The 20,099-nt window shown below is 35.0% G+C and overlaps 1 protein-coding gene, 3 long non-coding RNA genes and 2 other non-coding genes across 8 annotated transcripts; 4 read left to right on the top strand and 2 right to left on the bottom strand.

Moving 5' to 3' along the window:
- The first annotated feature begins 1,993 nt into the window (after positions 1-1,993).
- On the top strand, positions 1,994-3,634 carry LOC109170328. Of its 3 annotated transcripts, none has more exons than XR_002052392.1 (3): positions 1,994-2,151; positions 2,361-2,440; positions 2,533-3,634. It is a non-coding gene; the product is annotated as an uncharacterized LOC109170328 (long non-coding RNA). The 3 variants fall into 3 exon arrangements; XR_002052390.1 differs by having other exon boundaries at positions 2,014-2,151; positions 2,340-2,440; positions 2,525-3,634; XR_002052389.1 differs by having other exon boundaries at positions 2,023-2,151; positions 2,340-2,440.
- LOC109170337 lies at positions 2,284-3,344 on the bottom strand. Its single transcript, XR_002052394.1, has 2 exons — positions 3,279-3,344; positions 2,284-2,450 (listed from the first exon to the last, which is right to left on the bottom strand). It is a non-coding gene; the product is annotated as an uncharacterized LOC109170337 (long non-coding RNA).
- Positions 3,635-4,991: 1,357 nt separating the features above from the next.
- Positions 4,992-7,719, top strand: LOC109170323 (transcription factor ILR3-like). The gene is made up of 5 exons (XM_019319388.1): positions 4,992-5,282; positions 6,318-6,380; positions 6,539-6,616; positions 6,755-6,917; positions 7,040-7,719. Exons 1-5 carry the CDS (start codon positions 5,140-5,142, stop codon positions 7,304-7,306), a joined length of 714 nt encoding a protein of 237 aa, XP_019174933.1. The 5' UTR covers positions 4,992-5,139; the 3' UTR covers positions 7,307-7,719.
- Positions 5,436-6,362, bottom strand: LOC109170343. The gene is made up of 2 exons (XR_002052395.1): positions 6,271-6,362; positions 5,436-6,220 (listed from the first exon to the last, which is right to left on the bottom strand). It is a non-coding gene; the product is annotated as an uncharacterized LOC109170343 (long non-coding RNA).
- A 387-nt stretch (positions 7,720-8,106) lies between the features above and the next one.
- TRNAH-GUG lies at positions 8,107-8,178 on the top strand. The gene has a single exon. It is a non-coding gene; the product is annotated as a tRNA-His (tRNA).
- Positions 8,179-10,359: 2,181 nt separating this feature from the next.
- On the top strand, positions 10,360-10,431 carry TRNAH-GUG. The gene has a single exon. It is a non-coding gene; the product is annotated as a tRNA-His (tRNA).
- Positions 10,432-20,099: the final 9,668 nt, after the last annotated feature.

The following is a 20,099-nucleotide window of genomic DNA, read 5'->3' as shown; positions in this document are numbered from 1 at the left end:
ACAAACACAAGAAAATATATACTAAAATCTTTGAAACAAAAACAGTCGCAATCAACTAACCAAACATATGACACATCAAAATCTGAACAACAGATGCATCTACTTGACAAAAAAATATGATCATTCAGTGTATTATGTGAATGTAGATTATTCAAAACAAGAGGTAAAGTACCAACTAATTAATTGTATATTACCAACTAATGTAGCCTTATTGGGGTAGGAATCGGAATCGCCATTGACGCCACCACCGAGGATCTCACCTTCACCATCAGAAACTCCATCATCATCTTTGCTACGCCATCACCATCGCCGCTGCTCGCCGGAATAACATCATCATCAACCTCGCCGGTCAAGCGTATCCAACGATCTTCCAAAATTTGTCGTCTTCACTCCGGCCACCACGAGTAGACTCAGCCACCGTTGGTCTCCTTGTTGTTGCTGTTGTTCATCTCACGCCAACCACCTGCTGCTCATCACGCTGCCACTGGATCTCCTTGCTGCTGCCGTTGTTCACAGTCGCAACTATCACAGCTGCCACCGCCGGAGAAGACCTCCACTTCCGCTACTACCACCACCCCCACAGCCGCAACTGCCACAGCTTCCATCTTCGCCATGCTCCCACCTCCGTCACCTCCACTATCGATTCCCTGAAGCTGACGTCGCGGTGGACGGAATCCATCCATGTCGCTGACCCAATTTTTTTTTTTTTTTTTCGCCTTCATTTGGTCGTTGCACTGTATGGCCTTAGCCATGTCGTCAAAAGGAGGCAAATTATATTATGCACAGCGCGTCTTTTTTTTTTTAAATGAAAATTAACAGTGTTTATTTCCGGAGTTTCGCACCCTTTTGCAAAAAGTAACTCTGTTATTCAGTGTCATTTTGTATACACTGCAGTTTCAGTTGAACACAACTACAGTTTCATTTCGATATAACTATAGTTTCATTCGATATTTATAAACTCAAATATGTGAAAATGTTATTTAATTTTATTTTATATACACTATAGTTTTATTAAAACACAACTACATGATCATTTTGATATAATTGCAGCTTCATTGTACAATATACACTCAAATATGTGAAATGTTATTCAGTTTCAGTTTATATACACTGCAGTTTCATTTCACTATAACTACAGTATCATTTTGATATAACTGCAGTATCGATTTGGATATACTATAGTGTCAGTTGGTGTTTAATACACCAAACAAACGGACTCCGTTAACTCTAACGGCGGGCCGTTTCTTTACTTAAAGAAACGGCGCCGTATATGGGCCGCGGTGCATAATCGATTATGCACCGCGGTCTATAATATAACAACTGTCAAAAGGAGGTAGGATGAATTGACCCAATTGCCCCCTCTCAGACGAACATCTAACAAAAATATAAACGGAGGATCAAAATTATTCTCGTCAATAAATCTGTCCAAGATGTAGCAAATGTTTTTATAGAGGACTAAAATTGTTCAAGCAAAAATGAAATTCACTATATTTACTCCGTAATATATTTGTTTTTCATATACACATTTCGGAGACAAATAATCTAACAAATAAACGAAATAGTTATAAATATATTTATGTCTAATTGTACTATTTCTGTGCTGTATTTAGATTTATTTTGAGTAACAATATATTTCTTGCACACAAAAAGATAAAATCATTCGCCTCAAAAACTTTCACACTTAGTTCGATAAGATTGGAATGGTAACAATATATTTCTTCACAAGTCAATAATTTTAAGCCCTAATCATTTTACTGCACATAATTTAAGATTAGTCTATATACTTTTACTTACCTTGATAGTCTAAGTAAAATAAATTTCTAATAGTGTTTTCAATTTAGGGAAAAATTGAAAATTTTAAAAATATAATCAAGTCATTTTATTCTACCATATCTAGGGATCCTCAATTGAGATATTTCTCTTGCCAAGTCAACATCTCCAACTTAACTAGCTAAAAATTGCAAATTATATGTTGTTGTGTATGGACATTTGCATACATAAAAATAAAATACAATAAAAAAAAAAGTAAAAAATAAATGAAAGAGATAGATTTTTGTCCAACGGACATCGTGCGTTGCACGTGCAGTTTCAACCCTCCAAAATGTCCTCCTGAGAATTCACGTCTACCGGCCGACCAATTCAGGGTTCCCTGTAAGTTTTTATCTTGCTCATGAATAAAAATTCGATCTCGATTTTCATCTTCTTAGATTAAAATTTATACTTGATTGAATTGCATTGGCCTCGAGTAATCATTCTGTCGTGTTTAATCTTGCTTAACCGTTTGTTTGATTTGTAATTGGTTCCTTTTTGGTTTTTTTAATTTTCGTTTCCGGCGTTAGGGTTTATCTTGATTGTGGTAGATTCGCAGTTGTTCAGTGCAGCATTCCCTTGATGGCAATCAAACCCTTTGTTGGGGCCGCCATGGCTGCAACTTCAGAAGGTAAACCCCTCTCTTTGCTCACTGTTAGTAGAAATTTCACAATGTTCAGTTTTTCATTATTGATTTTATGTTTTCAAATTGGAGAAATGCAGAAGTAAATTTGCTTAAGAGTGGCTTAGATGCATAGGCAATGGGGTGAGGAAGGTGACACTTTTTATTTACTTACATAGAGAGGCTGCTCCATAGTTTTGTTTTCAATTGTGTTTTTATTCCGGTAAGTTGTAAAGCATGAAGATGGGCAAGTGGCTTTCTATATCTGAGAAGGAGGGGATAAAGAATAGTTGAATACCACTTTCTTGATCTATCAATGTCCAGGAAGTCCTGATATTCGCGGAGTTTTCTTATATATAATCCATTGCTTTTAGTCATCGTTATTGGTGTTGATAAATGACAGGATAACAAGGGATATATTCCTAATCTGTGTGTTCTGGCGTGTGGTTTATACCGTTTGTGCCAACTTGTCAAACATTAGAAAACCTCCCGAGTTGTCGAAAAGCCAAAGTGTCTGTGATGGGTGCTTAGAGCCAAATTGTATGGCAGGCATTCTTCTGTTAGCGTAGCGCCATAGCCTTGCTTTTGACCGAAAATACTATACACAAGAGGATATGTCTCTTTTGTGCCTTTCAACTTCACGAAATTTTGTTCTCTGGGAATAACTTTACACTCCACTTCTATCGTGGCATTGAATATAATCCTTCTTTGCACACGCCCCCCCTCCCTCCCGCACAGTTTCTTCCACATATAACGAGTAACATTTCTGAATTAAGTTTCATATAACTCATCATTTGCCACCACTTGGAAAAGGTGGTAGCAAAACTGAGGTCAAAGATGCAGCAACCTTCCATTTTCTCGAGGATGGAACTCCTATACTTCCATTAACAAGCTAGACAGTGTGGATTCGGACATAGATACAGAGAGGATTAGTATGGTCGGGATTCTAGCTTCCTCAGCGGATTGCATCCACACGATCAAATAGAAACCAATTGTATATATATTGTTTGTCGTATTTCTATGGTTTTGTTGTGTTTCATGTCGAATGTAGATTGTAGCTGTACAATGTATTCTAGTCTCTACTGTGATGTAGATATCTGCTGCTTCAACTTCTTTCATGTCTCTTAAACAAGAAATCTGTAAGGTTCCCCAGAACACATTTTTGTGGAAAATGACCATTGATGCTCATCTTTCAGCGGTTTAGCAACCGTTCTGATTCCCGATTTGACATGCAACCAATCATAATATGTCACGTTAAATAAGATTTTTTTTCGTTTACAGTTTTTTTTTTTGGGTTCTTGGAATATGCATATTTTAAGGGACCAATATGCAAAGAATACTCATTTGTCCAAACTTTAAAAAGAGTGACGCCATGGTTTCCACCAAGCGTTCAAGAAATTCCATCACACTATGGAAGGTTGGAAATGGCCAATGGGTTGGACAAATCGCATCATAATCTTTCCATTTTTAATTTCAAAAGTGATTTTTCTTTTCTGTCCACTTTGATAAGCTCAATGTGCAGTTAAAACTTCATGAAAAGCATACCATATTGGGTTAGACATCTTTAAGCCCGTACCATATTCAGACTAATTTTCGTTCATATTGGGTCAAGCCTAATTATGAGACAAAGTATTGATCAAATTGATTTTTCTATAAAAAGAGGTTTGAACTATCAACTTCTCTTAAGGATAAGAGTGCACGACCACTCACGTCAACCAAGCTGATTAAAAGCATAACATTAACATATTATATTCACTATTAACTTGCCACCGAAGACTCAATGCGTTTTGGGGAATGGCCTACTTGATGTTAACTACTAACTAGCCTTTAAAAATTACTAACTCAAACGATACACACAATTGACATTATCAATCCACTACCAACCTTTAGGGATTAACTCAAAAGATATTTGACATCTAGTCCTCTAGCCATATTTTGACTAGAGGGTTAATACAATTACATGATTAAGGGTCAAAGTTTATTAACGCAATTTGAGCTGAATTCGAATTAATCTACAGAGTGATATAAAAAAAATATTGATAAAAAAGTTAGCAGATTCTTTGTTAAGTCACTGTGATTTATATTATTTTAAATATTCTGTCTAGCCAGGGGTATAGAGAGCCCTTGGGATTAGGGTCAAAGTTTATCAGCACAACTCAAGCTGAATTCAAATTAATCTACAGAGTGATATTAAAAAACATTGATAAAAGTGATATTAAAAAAATATTGATAAAAAGGTTGACAGATTCTTTGTTGAGTCACCGTAATTATTCAAATATTCTGTCTAGCCAAGAGTATGGAAAACCCTTTAAGATTAGGGATTCAATCTTTAAAATACTGATATTATACTATTTGACAATAATCCTATACCAATTAATGATTTTATATATCATATTAAAATGTATGAGATTTCTTAAGATTTGATGCAAAAAACAGGAAGATAAATGTTATTTATGACCATAGGGATTTGATGACATAAAGGAAGGGGTGGCGTCTACGTGTCCAACTACCCATCAAAAGACACCAAACATCCCCCCGCCACGGAGTCGCTCCGACCTTCCACCGCTCTTTTTCTTGATTTAGTCTCTCCTTTTCGTTCACATTATTATTTTTGGGAACTCTTTTTCTCTCGTCAAAAAAACCCGCTCACCAAAAATCTCCGGTGAACTTTACTCGCCGTTGTCGAACTTCAACCGTCGCCGACTGCAATGGCGGCTCCGGAGGAGGACTGCTCCAACTGGCTCCTCGATCTGGGATTTGAAGACATTTCTGTGCCCGGCGCCCACTTCCCTTCTCTTCAACCGGGATTTCAATGGCCTCCTAATGCTTTCTCCGTTCCCGCCGCTCCTAGGTCTCTCCATCCTTATTTTTCCTCACCAATTTTAGTAATTCTTCTAAAATCTCACTGGAATTCGCTTCCAGGATTTTAGGTTTACGTAATCAGATGGTGTTGTTGTGAGGGATGGGAACCACACGTCTCACTATTTCTTTACGATAAGTGGAGTTTTTTTCTGGTTTGAAATGTCAATTTTTTTCCAAAGTTTGCATCTTTTTCTCTGGGAGATGATGGGTCAGGTGGGGGCTTCTTCTGAATTGGGTGTTTAATGTGGCCATAGCTATACAATACAACAAAATTTCAGATTTTTCTGTCATTTTTTGAGCGTTTTTCTGGAATAGGCTTCAGTGTTTGTACTTCTTAATTACTCTGTTTCCATTAATGTTAATGTTTATACTGTAAGAGACTATTTCTGCTGTATAGAAAGGGTAGTTATGTGAGGAGAAGTATTATAGGTGAATTTTTGACTCAGTTGGGTTATGGTGTTGTTGTTGATAAAGCTTTTGAGGTTTAAGGTTCATTGGTTTACTTTGTTCACACTGTTTCTGTTGCTATCTAAAGAGTTTTATATTGAGTTGTTGAATGTGTTTCTTTTGGTCTTTCTGGTCCTGATATCTGAATGAATGGCAATGGTTCTATGAAAACTTGGCTATTTAAAGTGCATCCACTACAGTGCTGTAAAGCCTGGATAATGAGTGATATATTTGTGCCTGTTTTCCCATTATGGGAATGAAAACGTATTGCATAGATGATGAATGTCATCACATAGATAAGACTTAGAGTCTCTGTCAATTGAAAGTTTATTTTGTATTAGACTTGAAGAAGTTATCCATCTTGCTTTGTTCATCCATATCTGAAGACGCTTTCTTTTGATGTTCCCACTTGACTCTTTATCTGGAAAAACACTAGAATGCATCCACTTTTCCCCTTTGCCCTTTTTTACCGAACTTTTCCTTTCATTTTCTTCGTCAGGGAATGTTAGAATTTTATAAAGAAAGTTAACCTTGCATTATAATGATGATATTATGATATTGATTTGCCATGTTACAGTACTGGGCTTGATGTATCAGATGGCAATTCTGACCTTTTGAAGGAATGCAACTCCAAAAAGAGGTGATTATATGTTTTCTGGAATTTGTTTACCATTAGTATCTACTCTACTGTATCCAACTATCCAAAATGGTACTATGTAATATTGAAATCTAGATATTATCTTCTTCCCTTTCCTTTTATGTTTGTATATCTGTTTTTCATACTTTTATATATTTCAGGGCGAGATCAGAAGCTTGCAATGCACCTGATTCCAAAGCACACAGGGAGAAGATGCGCAGGGATAGGCTGAATGACCGGTATTCCTCTCTCCCTTTGTCTCTCAGAGTGTGCATTCTCGCTCATATATTACTGTACTTATTAAATAAGCACATCACTGTGGGTCATTTTTCATGTTTATAAATGGATATGTTATGGATGATCTATTATATGTTAAGATTCCAAGAATTGAGTTCTGTCCTGGATCCTGGCAAGCCACCAAAAATGGACAAATCAGCCATATTGAGCGATGCTGTTCGAATGGTAGTTCAGCTGAGGGATGAAGCTCAGAAGCTGAAAAAGTCGTTTGACGATTTACAGGAGAAGGTTAATGAACTAAAGGTGCTGCTTTTTCTTCATTTCTTACCCTGAAAAAATCTCCCGTTTTAGGATTCTAAGTTCTCTCTCCATGCTGCACATTTCGGTTCTTTGGTTTTGTAACGGATAGTCTTTGCTTTCTGCAGGCTGAGAAAAACGAACTTAGGGATGAGAAACAAAAGTTAAAAACTGAGAAGGACAAACTCGAGCAGCAACTAAAATCCTTAAACTCTCAACCCAGTTTCCTACCTCACCCTCCTGCAATTCCCGCTCCATTTGCAGCTCCTCACCAAGTCGTTGGCAGCAAGCTGGTGCCATTCGTCGGCTATCCCGGAATTCCCATGTGGCAATTCGCACCTGCTGCCGCTGTTGATACATCAGAAGACCACGCCCTCCGCCCCCCAGTTGCTTAATTTTGTGGCGGCCTAGAACTCCTAAACCGAGGAAATGAAATGACTGAATTTTTACTGAACAATCTTGCTGATGCTTCCTATAAACTATGGCGGGTAGATGAAGTAAATGACAGGTGATAACCATCACAAGGAAGGCAACATCTTCCATTTTTTATAAACAAGAAACTTGTAGAGAGTGGTCAAGGAGTAAGCTCAATGATTCTGTTGTTTCAATATATGAGCACATCAAATAAGTACTCTGTATCTATATAAACCTTACTCTTGGTTGTTAGACTTTTATAACCCCTCTATCTTTTGTTTATGTTTGGATTATCACCATGGTTAGTGGTTAATGGTTAATTTGCTATAGTTGTATGATTAGTGATCGTATTAACAATTAATACCATTTATTTCAAGCTCTAATGTACTGTACATGCCCATTGATGCCAAGAACAGTATGCAATTTTGTTGCGTGACAAGGAAAACTTGCAACCACTACTTGAAGATGTGTATTGGTTACATTTTGCGTTGTAATTCTAGTAAGGTAAACCAACTTAAGTTGTTCATAACTGATCAGTTTATTAAACCAAAAAGACCAAATCACTCCCATTAAGAGTCGAATTTAGAATTGTGGTTATTAAGCAACAACTTGATTATTTCGAACCATGTCTTGGCTAGTTGTAAAAATGATGTCTTGCCAATTAAACCCCATTTTGTAGGTTGAAATGATAAGTTGAAAACTTGTAACTCAAAAAGTTAAAAATAAACATCCATGAAAACACATTAATAAATATGATTTCATCATTCTTTGCACCAACCATGTGGCTGTAGTTTAGTGGTGAGAATTCCACGTTGTGGCCGTGGAGACCTGGGCTCGAATACCAGCAGCCACAAATTGGGATTATTTTTGCATTGTAGGCTTTTCCTATAAGCTATGAATTTTTAATCAACTATGCCGGGTAGATGAAGTAATTGACAGGTGATAACCATCACAAGGCAATATCTTCCATTTTTTTTTTATAAACAAGATATTAAACTTGTAAAGTTGTCAAGGAAGAACGCCCAATGATCATGTTTCAATAGATGAGCACATTAAATAAGCATTTGTATAGTATATGTATTATGTATAAACCTTGCTCTTGATTGTTAGACTTCTATAACCAGTCTGTCTTTTGTTTATGCTTGGATTATCACTATTGTTATTGGTTTACTAGAGTTGTATGATTACAAATTGGGATTATTTTTGCATTGTAGGCTTTTCCTATAAGCTATGAATTTTTAATCAACTATGCCGGGTAGATGAAGTAATTGACAGGTGATAACCATCACAAGGCAATATCTTCCATTTTTTTTTTATAAACAAGATATTAAACTTGTAAAGTTGTCAAGGAAGAACGCCCAATGATCATGTTTCAATAGATGAGCACATTAAATAAGCATTTGTATAGTATATGTATTATGTATAAACCTTGCTCTTGATTGTTAGACTTCTATAACCAGTCTGTCTTTTGTTTATGCTTGGATTATCACTATTGTTATTGGTTTACTAGAGTTGTATGATTAGTCATTGTATTAACAATTAATATCATTTGATTTAAGTTCCCGTGTTTACTGTTGTTGGTCTCGGGCAAGCAGAAACTCTAGAATAGAAAGGAGGTGGAAGTTGAATAGACTTTCTAACATTTTTTTACAAACTTTTCAAAATAGCTCAAGCAAGCTTGGCTTTTGAAATCAAAATTTTTGAACAAAGCTTGGAAACAAGTTTCCTCGTAGCGGAATTATTTAGATTACTGTGAAAATAATATAAGTAGCTAAGTTTTAAATGGATGGCGTTGTTAAGTGTGTGCCAAGTATAAGGTTAGTTCGCAGGTTAATTATAAGTAAGAAATGCGTAAAGTAAACGACACAAGTATTTTTATAGTGGTTCGGAAACTTTCATACTCCAATTTTCTCCTTAACTCAAGAAGGTTCCACTAAGTATTGTTTCGAATACAAAGTGATAAGAAGTCTCAACTTCTACCAGTGATAGTCCTTCAAATAGGGGTCAGCCACAAAGTTTCCCTACTATTCATTATCCAATCAAAGCTAGCCAAGGGTCGTCCACTTAGTTGCCTTGCTAAGTTGATCTCACAACTCCTTCCGGTGGAAAGACGGTTGTTGGTTTGTTGAGTGCTGTGGACTTGGAAATCCTTCAGATTTCACTTCAGCTTAAGAGAGCTTGATTCAGCTTGATCGCTTTGAACACTTGCACTTAGAGTTTTTACCACACCAACATCTTCTCTCTTAGTTTGAGGTCCTCGTTTTATAGATGAGGAAGGATGAGCACCAACTTTAATTTTGAATGTTCCCGTTGTCACTCAGCAAGTGGTAGCCGTCCAAAAGCTGCCAACTAGAAAGATTTCTCAAGACTTCTTTTGGTCTTGGACTCCTAGCGAACCCCTTAGCTTCCTTCTAGCCTGATTTCTTCCGCTTGCTTCCTTCCTTCCGAATCATTTCCTTTCAGTTTAGTCTAATTGCGAAGCTTATCTGATTTAACAACAAAGAATGAGGAGTATAAAGTGCTTATACATTACTCTTTATATCATCAAAATTTATTACAAATATTCCTAACAACTGTACATGCCCATTGATGCCAAAAACAATATTTAAATTTTTAACCAAGTCTTGGCTAGTTGCAAAAAATGATGTCTTGCCATTTAAACCCTATTTTGTAACACTTTCAAATGATAAGTTGAAAACTTGAAACCCAATAAAATGATAAGAGTTAATTCTGGATTTAGTCTTCTAACTATCACACATTAACAAGGGTAAAATTACCCTCAATGTTAAAGCACTAATTTCTTTATTCTATCAGTTCTAATTTTACCCTCAATGTTAATAGGAAAAAGTTTGTCGTGAATTACAATTAAAAATGATTCAATACTCCAATACTAAATTTAATAGCTTTAAAAGTCAAGGAATAAAATTAAAAGTGAGTGATAGTCAGAGGATTAAATTCAGCATTAACTCAAACAATAATTATCATGGAGACAGATTTATATAATTAGAATTGTTTCCGTCAATTTCTCAACCTTGTGGCTGTAGTTTAGTGGTAAGAATTCCACGTTGTGGCCGTGGAGACCTGGGCTCGAATCCCAGCAGCCACACTCTAACGTATTCAACATTTTTTAGGGTCCGACGGATCAATCAATCTGATGCATAAACCTCATCTTGGATCAAGCTCTGGACTGCCTCATTCACCATTTTCTCTGGTCTTCCACTACACAAAAATGCAGGTTGAAGAGCATTAAGTTAATTAAAAGGGATAACAACATTAATGATTTTGCAGAGGTTAGAAGGTTCTATCATGGATTTTATTCTTCCCAAACTATAATTCTATCATGGATTTTATACTCATTCCCCTGGGTGTTTCGGGATTCGGTTTAGTTTTGAAATTTCAGTATTAAAAAAAATGATACCATTTGGTTTAAAATTATAGTTCCGTTAAGTTTCAATTCGATTTGAAAAAGTTCATTTTCGGTTCAATTTAAGAATCCAAATTTTCAACATTTTCTAATTTTTCAAACAATATATATTTTTATAGTTCAAATCCAAAGTCTAAACATTATATAACAAAATAGCAATTCAAAGTTCAAACACACTACTAAGTACTAATTACCAAACACCAGTTGACTTTTTTTGCCCAACCGACTCTTCAAGTGGTTCACTTGGAATGTTTTATTGACAAGATGAGAAATCTTCCATTTGTATAGTTAATATTTGGAGAATAATTGTCAAATATTGATAGTTAATTTATGGACACAATCTGTCATTGTTTGGCAAAATATATTCTAGTGCATTGGAATATTATTTTCCAATATATTTTCAGTTCTTGGAAGCACTGGAAAAATATTTCTAATTAAACACGGGAAATCAAAATTAGAATGATGTTGAAACACATTAATTTCATAAAACAATGAAACTAAGGAAAATATTAAATAACTCAAGTTAGAGATAATTATGAGGCAAAGAACAATTAGGGTAAACAACAAAAGCTAAAAGTAGAGAACAAGTCATCAAGAAATCAAATAAAATATTTAACATACCAATGAAAATATGAGCTGAACGGTAGAGCATGCAACAAGGGACTTGGATTTACTTCTTCTTCTTCTTCTTCTTCTTCTTCTTCTTCTTCTTCTTCTTCTTCTTCTTCTTCTTCTTCTTCATAATAATAATAATAATAATAATAATAATAACAATAATAACAATAATATTGTTATTATTATTATTATTATTATTATTATTATTATTATTATTATTATTATAAAACAAACAGTATTTGGTTCAATTCAATTTTTTACAAAATCGTTCGGTTTGATTTGATCTTTTATTGAACCATTCAATATACAAAATCCATTACTGCTCGATTATTCGGTATATTACCGAACCGAATTAGTTTAGTTCGGTATAGTTCAATTCAAGAAAACCAAACTAATTGCCAACATCTACATTTGTCCATTGGGAATGTTTTCGAAATGGAGCATACTTTTTGTTTCCCAGATTTTATATTCAGGAAAAATTGTAATTTATACATCACTATAATATGTCAATTATGGAATAAGGGTGAAATAAGCCACTGAAGTGCATACAAAATTACAATTGGGCCAATGTAGGATTTTTTTTTCCATATTTAATATATATATATATATATATATATATATATATATATATATATATATATATATATATATATATATAGTTTATAAAACACTGGGATACTTACGAAAAGAGAGATAGTTTGTGATCTTTCTCCATCTCCATCCAACTTCATCGCAACTCTGAACGCTACGGAAGGACCGAGGTTCATCGCAAAAATTTCAGATAGTCAAACCACCGGTACTATACGACACTAGGGAAGGACGTGGGTGATTCTTCAACAATGTCTTCGTCAAATTTCAGATTTTCTCCATCTTCACCCAACTTCACGAGGCGTAATGTCAACTTGCATTATGAGCCTGCTTTGTATTGCAAATGTGGGTTGAAATCTCCTTATGCATAGCTCGTGATAGTGGCCGAAAATTCTTTGGTATTGTCAACAATGGAAGGTTAGATTACAATTATTGATATAGTTGTTAGCTTCATCACCTCACCATTTATATACTTTAGTTTGGGTTGTTGTACAAAATTCCCACCATGGTGCAGTGGACCACTAATTCAACACTTGTCCACATATCTGCAATAATTTAGTATACTATTAAAAGCTATTTTAAACAAAGTAAGGGTACATTACACTCAAAAGAAAAAATGTAAACTAAAACACACTGCAAATGGACCCCATTTGCACAGACACAATGCAATTGGACCCCAACAGACAAAACACACTGCAAATGGACCTCATTTGCACACAAAAAAAAAACCAATTAATCTAGAAGCATTCAACCACATGCGTAATAAAATACTCAACTACTTCCACTATGTACGACAAATAAGGACCACATTTTTGAGTAAATCAAAAACTTGCTGGCATTTTTGAATACATATTCAATGAATACAACTAATCAAGTACAGACAAGAAAGTAACGCAATACCCATAAACCATAAATCCTACAACACCCAATCTTGAACAAAAAACAAGAACCCACGACTATAAACCCTAGAACCATCTTATTTGCATTTCTTACAAAAATATAGTATTATAAGACTAAAGTATACGATATAGATTACTTACTTGGATTTGCAGTAGCTTGGGGTCGCCAATGGTAGAATTCAGACAAGGTCACCGGATTTCGCGCTTGGAGGGGTCGTCAATGATAGTTGCTCTCAGTCTCAGAAATTTTAGGGATAGAGAGAAATAGAGAGTTGATTTGTTTTAACATAAAATGGGATATTAAATTAATGCCACATGTGTTTGTATTTATTTTTGTTAAAAAAATAAAATTAAAATCCTACATGGAATCCTAGTTGGCAAATTACTGGTAACAAACCTTTAAAACTGGGAAATTGGCAAAATTGCATGCTGTTGGTTGATTCAGGGACTTAATTGCAGACTTTTTGAGTTCAGTGGCCCAATTGTAGTTTTGTGTGCACTTCAGTGGTCTATTTGACCCTTATTTTATCAATTATTAATGTCAATCTTGAATTATTAGTGGTGTAGATGTTGCCCCTCGATTTTGGTACATATATTGCCCCTCCTGTACCATACAAGAGGGGCAATATATGTACCGTTTTTAAAATTGATCGTGTAATATTTACATTACGAGAGGATACTGTATATACCATTTTGAAAATTAAGGAGTAACATTTATACCACTAATAATTCAAGAGTAATATGAATAATTGACATATTATAGAGTGATATAAATTACAATTTTCCTTTGTATTTATTATGCAAAAAACGAGAGTTTTTTACACTTTTGGTCCCACGACTATAGTGACACTATCAGAATTGATCCACAACTTTCAGACCTTGCAATTTTAGTCCACGACTATTATTTTTTTGGCAAAAATGGTCATTCCGGCCACTTTTCCGTTAAAATTCTACCGGAGTAAAATTTCTTCATTTTTAAGAGGGCTAAATTTGACATTTCCCTTAACAATTCTTCCTAGATAAAAAATAATTCTTTATTGCAAAATATGGCAGCAAACAATCAGTAATACACTGCTGGAAATCAGCAGATTTCCGACCACCTGAAAGTGGTCGGAAATGGCCTTAATTAGGTCGGAAACACTTGTTCCGACCTCTTTTCCGACCAATTTGGGTATCCGGAAAAATCCCCCTAGCTATTTCCAACCACCGGAGAAGTAGTCGCAAATAGCGACCACTTTTCTAACACCGTCGGTAAAAATGACTAGGAGAATACTTGGGCGGGTCCAATTTTCCGACCACCTGTGGTCGGAAATTTCGACCACTTTGGTGGTCGGAAAACTGGATGTAGTCAATAAAAAAATTCATTTCACTACAGAAGATTCCTCTGTAGTGAAATGAATATATAAACAAATAACTAAAACTCTTCCACATACAGCAGTTGAGTATATTATAATAACTATCAACTACTGCTCTTCCTAATCTTTCATAATCACTAATGTTCCCATGATTGCATCATAGATTTTTCACATCACTTTGAAAACATTAGGATTCTATAATTGCTTAGTTGAAAATAGCAACACTCAGTACATGTAAATGCAAGCAAATAGATCCAGACTGATATACAACTTCGATATCTCCAGAAATCTCACTTGGAGCTTGAGTTGGGCAGATCTGTAGTCGTTGATTTCAGCACTTAAAGGGAAGGTAAGTCATATGATGGAACCAAAACTCCAGATAAGAAATACATAATCAATTAGCCCTTAAATCATCACATACTAATATATACTAATAGTTATGCAAAAACTTAGGCATTTAATCCAACAAGAACAGGTAATTAACAAACAGAAGTTGTAAAAGAGACAAAAGCTAATTTAAGTTTGAAATTTTGCTTAACAATCGATGAACTCCATTAAAACTAACGACACATATGAATCAAATGAAAAGAGTTCGAATAATCTTCAATAATGTCTCATGTTTGCATATCTATTTAGAAATGTCAAAGCAAAAGAGTAGGAAAAAAATGTAGTTGAAATAAGATTTATAAGCCTTAAACCCTAAATAGAGACTAAAATGGTGGTACCTTTTGGTTGAGGATGAGGATGACGATGTGTGACTCCGTAGCATTAGCTTGAGGTGCTACTCGGTTGTGGATGAAGCTGAGAGAACATTGGAGTCCGTAGCTTTAGCTTGAAGAATGAAGATGGTCCGTTGGGGATGAGTATTCAAGAGAAAGGAGGGGGGGAGTCTAAGTGTAGTCAAGAGAAATGAGGGGGGGGGGGGGGGGGGGGGGTCCAGTGTCGTCAATAAATAATACGGAGTATTAAAATTTATTATTTATTTATTATTTACACATTTACACTAATTTACTTATTTATCCTCAAAATGTTCCCTTCTTCATGCTCAAACTGCTCATTCTTCTTTTTCAAAACCGTCAAAGCCGACTAATTAAAAAATAATGGTCATAATATTTCCGACCACCATTTAAGAGTGGCTGGAAATACTGTCCACATTCCGACCATCCAATAGGGTGGTCAATAATTTAGCAAATGTTATAAATATTTCAATTAGTGGCCATTAATCTTGAGACTCTTCATTTGCCTTCTATTTAATATCTTGTTTATGATAAGTATGTGAAAGGTTGTAATGGTCCCTATAAATTGAGGGTGAAGGCTTAATGAAAAGATAGTCTTATGAAATTGTGTTCTATACATTGTGTTCTTCATCTCCCTTTTACTTATCTATTCTATATACTCATATACATACAATCAAGAAGCAGTACCGTGCAAACATCACGCGAGAACTGAGCTAGTTATAGGCCGAAATTATAACACGTTATCAGCACGAGTCTCTATCGTAATCTCCGGTGAACGGTACTATTGGTTCATTTTTCCTATGAATTTTTGTTTTTGAATCATATGCCATTGTTTATATATAAATATTATGTGTATATATGGCTATGAGTTTGGTTTGGAACCTTCAATTATTGTTTCTATGAAATGAGTGATAATTCTTCATATTTGTTAACAACTTTTGAGTTATGAACTCATCATCAAGACATGGTTAAGAATTTTGGTAAATACTTGAATTTGTAAATACATATTATTTTTATTTATTCTCTCAATTCATGTATATGAGTTAGGTTCTACATATGCCATGATGCTTTGAAATGGTAAATACATGTGGTTATATGTTAAATTGTATGTATGTACGTGCAAATGTAAATGTGTTCATCTGTATATATATATATGGGTTAAATATACACGTGTTTGATATTTACCAGTGAAACAATGATTCTTGCACTATTTCCCATTATTGGAATTTACTATATTCACTTAAAATGACTTCATGCCTTAGGAAAAGATAATATTTACTATATTGATCATGTAGATTGATTATGTACTATTCCCCATTTTTGACATTTATGCTTCTTTTGAAAAATATATATAAAATGACTACATGGAGAAGTATGAATGTATATGAGAACATATGATATATGTTTTGTAGATTACATATTCAATTGTCAAATGTGAATTTATTGAACTCACTTATGAATGAAGCAATTGTTGGGTTCTAGATATTGAAATTTATTTGGCATCCAAAGAATTGAGCCAAGCTTTTGTTGCTAAGAGCATCACCATCAATGCATATTATGGGGAGAATAGTACAACCTTTGATGACATGGAAGTGAGAGAGTGTAGGAAAGAGAAAGTTGAGACCCTCCTGCAAGAGTGGGGAGAATGGCAGAAAGTGGGTCCCATTCATTTAATAATTCCACTCCCTCACGCTGTGCGTGAGGGCCAAAATAGCAGCCCAGCGGGCGCGTGCAGTGCACGCGCCCGCTAGGCGCGTCAGGCGCGCCTGACAACCACTAAAATATTATTGTTTTTATTTTAAATTTCAGTTTTCCTTTTTTTTTTTTTCTTTTTTTCTCTCCCCTCCCATTTTCTCTTTCCTAATCACTCTTACATTCTCCCCACATTATCTCCAATTGATGTGGATGCTCTAAGTCACAGAGCACCGATGCCCAATAGGCACAAGCTCTCATTTTCATATGTCACCACTTGAACCACGATCTTAAAAATGAGTATCTGATTGAAAAAGAACCCCTTGAATTAATGGAAGTCCCTGAAGGACTATTCCGACCAAAAGTCATCAAATGTTCTTCCCCAAGACACATTTTGACTAGTTTAATCTCATGTTTAATTTTGAGATTATAATGTAAGTCAGTGATTAACTATAATTCAGTTATGCACAAAATAGTCTCGCAACTGAAACTCTAAACAAGAAGTTTCAGATAAATATTTAATTGGAAAGACATTGCCAACTTTTCATGCGAGTAATTTGTACTCCAGCAGTAGTACAACACAAAATTATGAGCAGTATCCTAAGCTGATTTTAGCACTCCTTGTGGCTAAGAAACATAAATAGTTGTTGATGAAGAATCAAAATGCATGCCTGGTTGGGTTTGCACAGGTGCCTGAAACACATAATATTACCTAGTTGAGTAACGTTATAAGGGGGAGTGGTCGAGATTATAACCAGTGTGGTATGAGTTTCGAGCTCAAAATAAGAAACAAAGTGATCAAGATATTCAAGGACGACCAAACTTATCGAGGCAAAATCTTAGCCAGAAGCAGGTTTGCTAACAATGTGGGTCTGAAGGGCATTGATCCCTACGTGCCGCACACAGCATTTGGTCATCAGAGAATAAACCTCATCTTGATGATTCTAGCTAATTTGCCTGAAGCAAATATTGCAAATTAAATGATGATAATGAAAGGATGAGGTATTGATGAAGAAATGATTGGTGTCATGATAATAGCTAATTTCCCTGAAGCAAATATTGCGATAAATGATGATAATGAAATGATGAGGTATTGATCAAGAAATGATTGGTGTCATGATAATGTTTTGAACAATGCATGAAAATATATTCATGGCCAAAAAAGTTAGTTCATGCCTGAAGCATGAAGTATCCGAGTAGTTAGCTCATGCTTGAAGCATCCGAGAAGTTAGCTTATGCTTGAAGCATCCGAGAAGTTAGTTTATGCCTGAAGCATCCGAAAAGTTAATTCATGACCGCAATATTTGAAAAGTTAAGTTATTTTTGGACACAAATTATTATGAGGGCAAAGTGATTTACTTTCCTGATTTTACTACTCGGGTTAACTATTCGAAATTTACTATTCAGGAAGTTTACTTCTCATAGTTTCTTCTCTTAATTTGCATGCTTATTTACTCAATTTTATTCTTATGCATGCAATCATGACTCTCGTATGCAATTGACTGGTTGCTAATTCAAAGTTGAATTGTTATTTGATCTACATATCCTATACCAATTCCGGAAGGATTGCTATTATCAAGAAATTATGATAATCATCTTTTGACTAAATTTAAGATGTCAAAATGTCGAATTCCTCTCCAAGTATGGCTTAGTGCAATTCTGTGTTATTTAAGGGGTGATGTACTATACCCTTTTATAAGAATGATCCTTGACTTATGTCATACATGATATGACTGATTTAGATATTATTAGTTTGAAAGATAAAAACAAATGATATCATATCAGTTTGCCCGAAGCAAACGAGGGAATGAATTATATCATATCAGTTTGCCCGAAGCAAATGAGGGAGCGAATTATATCATGTGAATTTGCACGAAGCAAACCAGTGAATGAAACTAATGGAAAGTTGAGGATAAAGATTTTTGAGAGATCTTGAAGATCTATTTTATTTGACAAGCTTCACAGCTTCCCTACGATTGTCGTGTACCCTTGTAATATCAATTGATATGTATGCTTTCATATCTGATTATATATTTTTTTTCTTATTGGGGACATCAGTTTTATATGCTATTGTGGTTATCACAATCTGACCTACTGCATATCATAATTATTTCCCCTAGAACCTAGTACGTGGTATAAAACAAAACATTTCCCATCTGCGTTTTATTCACAGTGTGCAGTCTTTTTCCTATATCACCACCATAGCGTACCTTTGTGAGCATGTATATGTTGATTATAAACCTCCGTCTGTTATTTAAATTCTTAGAGCCCATGATAAGGGATCAATATATAATTAGGTACGCTGACTGCACACTTTATGAAGATCATTTCACGGCATTAGGGGGAGATAAGATCTCAAATTTTATAGAATGCCGAGAAATTCTATGAATGATTGATCTTCAATATTTAAATCCACGTACTAGGTAGACTGGACTAGAAGTTCAGAAGAAGTAAACTGAACTAGAAGTTCAGTAGATAATTAATCTGCCAATATATATACTCATGAGTGACTAGGTCCTATATATTTTCCCCAACTTGGACCATATATATCTACCAATGCTCCTTGACGCCAGAAGCGTGGAGACATGTTGGTATAATCCGCGGAAAGCTAAATCTAGTAGAAAATGGTGTCATTCTTGAAATCGCTTAAAGAAGTATGTCCTGAAGACATTCGTCCAGAAGGCGAAAATCCCAGTAAAATTTTAGGTGCACCGAAAATCATAATACTGGGGATGCGGAACGACCAGATAAAAATATCTTTGAGAAATGTCTAGAGTCTGGTTGAATTAGAAATTGCCATTATTTTATATATATGGGAGAAATTTATGAAAAATGTTATAGTTGTCGACAACAGAATTGCCTTTACAAATTGTTCTCGTTATATGAGAATCTGGATCCAGAGCTAGGCACCAGTTGTGCCTTGGTATTTTTTATGTATAACAGAGCAATTAAGGCATGTACAGCTCAGCTCGCTAAAACTGTATTCTCTTTATAACACGTACACCATTTAATGTTAACCCTGTAGGTTACAAATGGGTGTTTGTACGAAAGAGAAATACAAACAATATGGTGGTATGACATAAAGCGAGACTGGTAGCTTAAGGGTTTTCGCAGAGACCCTGAATTAATTTTGATCAAATATTCTCTCCCACAACATATGGCATTACGTTCCGCAAATTAACATTATTGGCAGTGAATTATAAATTTAAATATGCAGTTGATGAACGTCATGACCGCAAACTTATGGGTCATTAGACGCTAATATTTATTTGTAAATCCCTGATGGATTGAACACTTCTGAAATAAGGAAAGTGAAAATCGCAACGTGTACCATTAAACTATCAAGTCTTTGTATGACTTGAATATTATTGACTGAGTGTTTTCCTCCCGAAGAAGGAATATGCAAATAATATGTACCATTATGTGTTCGTTAACGAATTGCTAATGGAGTTATTTATTTATCA

Source organism: Ipomoea nil, unplaced genomic scaffold (assembly GCF_001879475.1).
Source record: "Ipomoea nil cultivar Tokyo-kokei standard unplaced genomic scaffold, Asagao_1.1 scaffold0317, whole genome shotgun sequence".
NCBI classification, from domain to species: Eukaryota; Viridiplantae; Streptophyta; class Magnoliopsida; order Solanales; family Convolvulaceae; genus Ipomoea; species Ipomoea nil.
The sequence above is the reverse complement of the archived record's forward strand: the minus strand, read 5'-3'. Positions and strand labels throughout refer to the sequence as shown.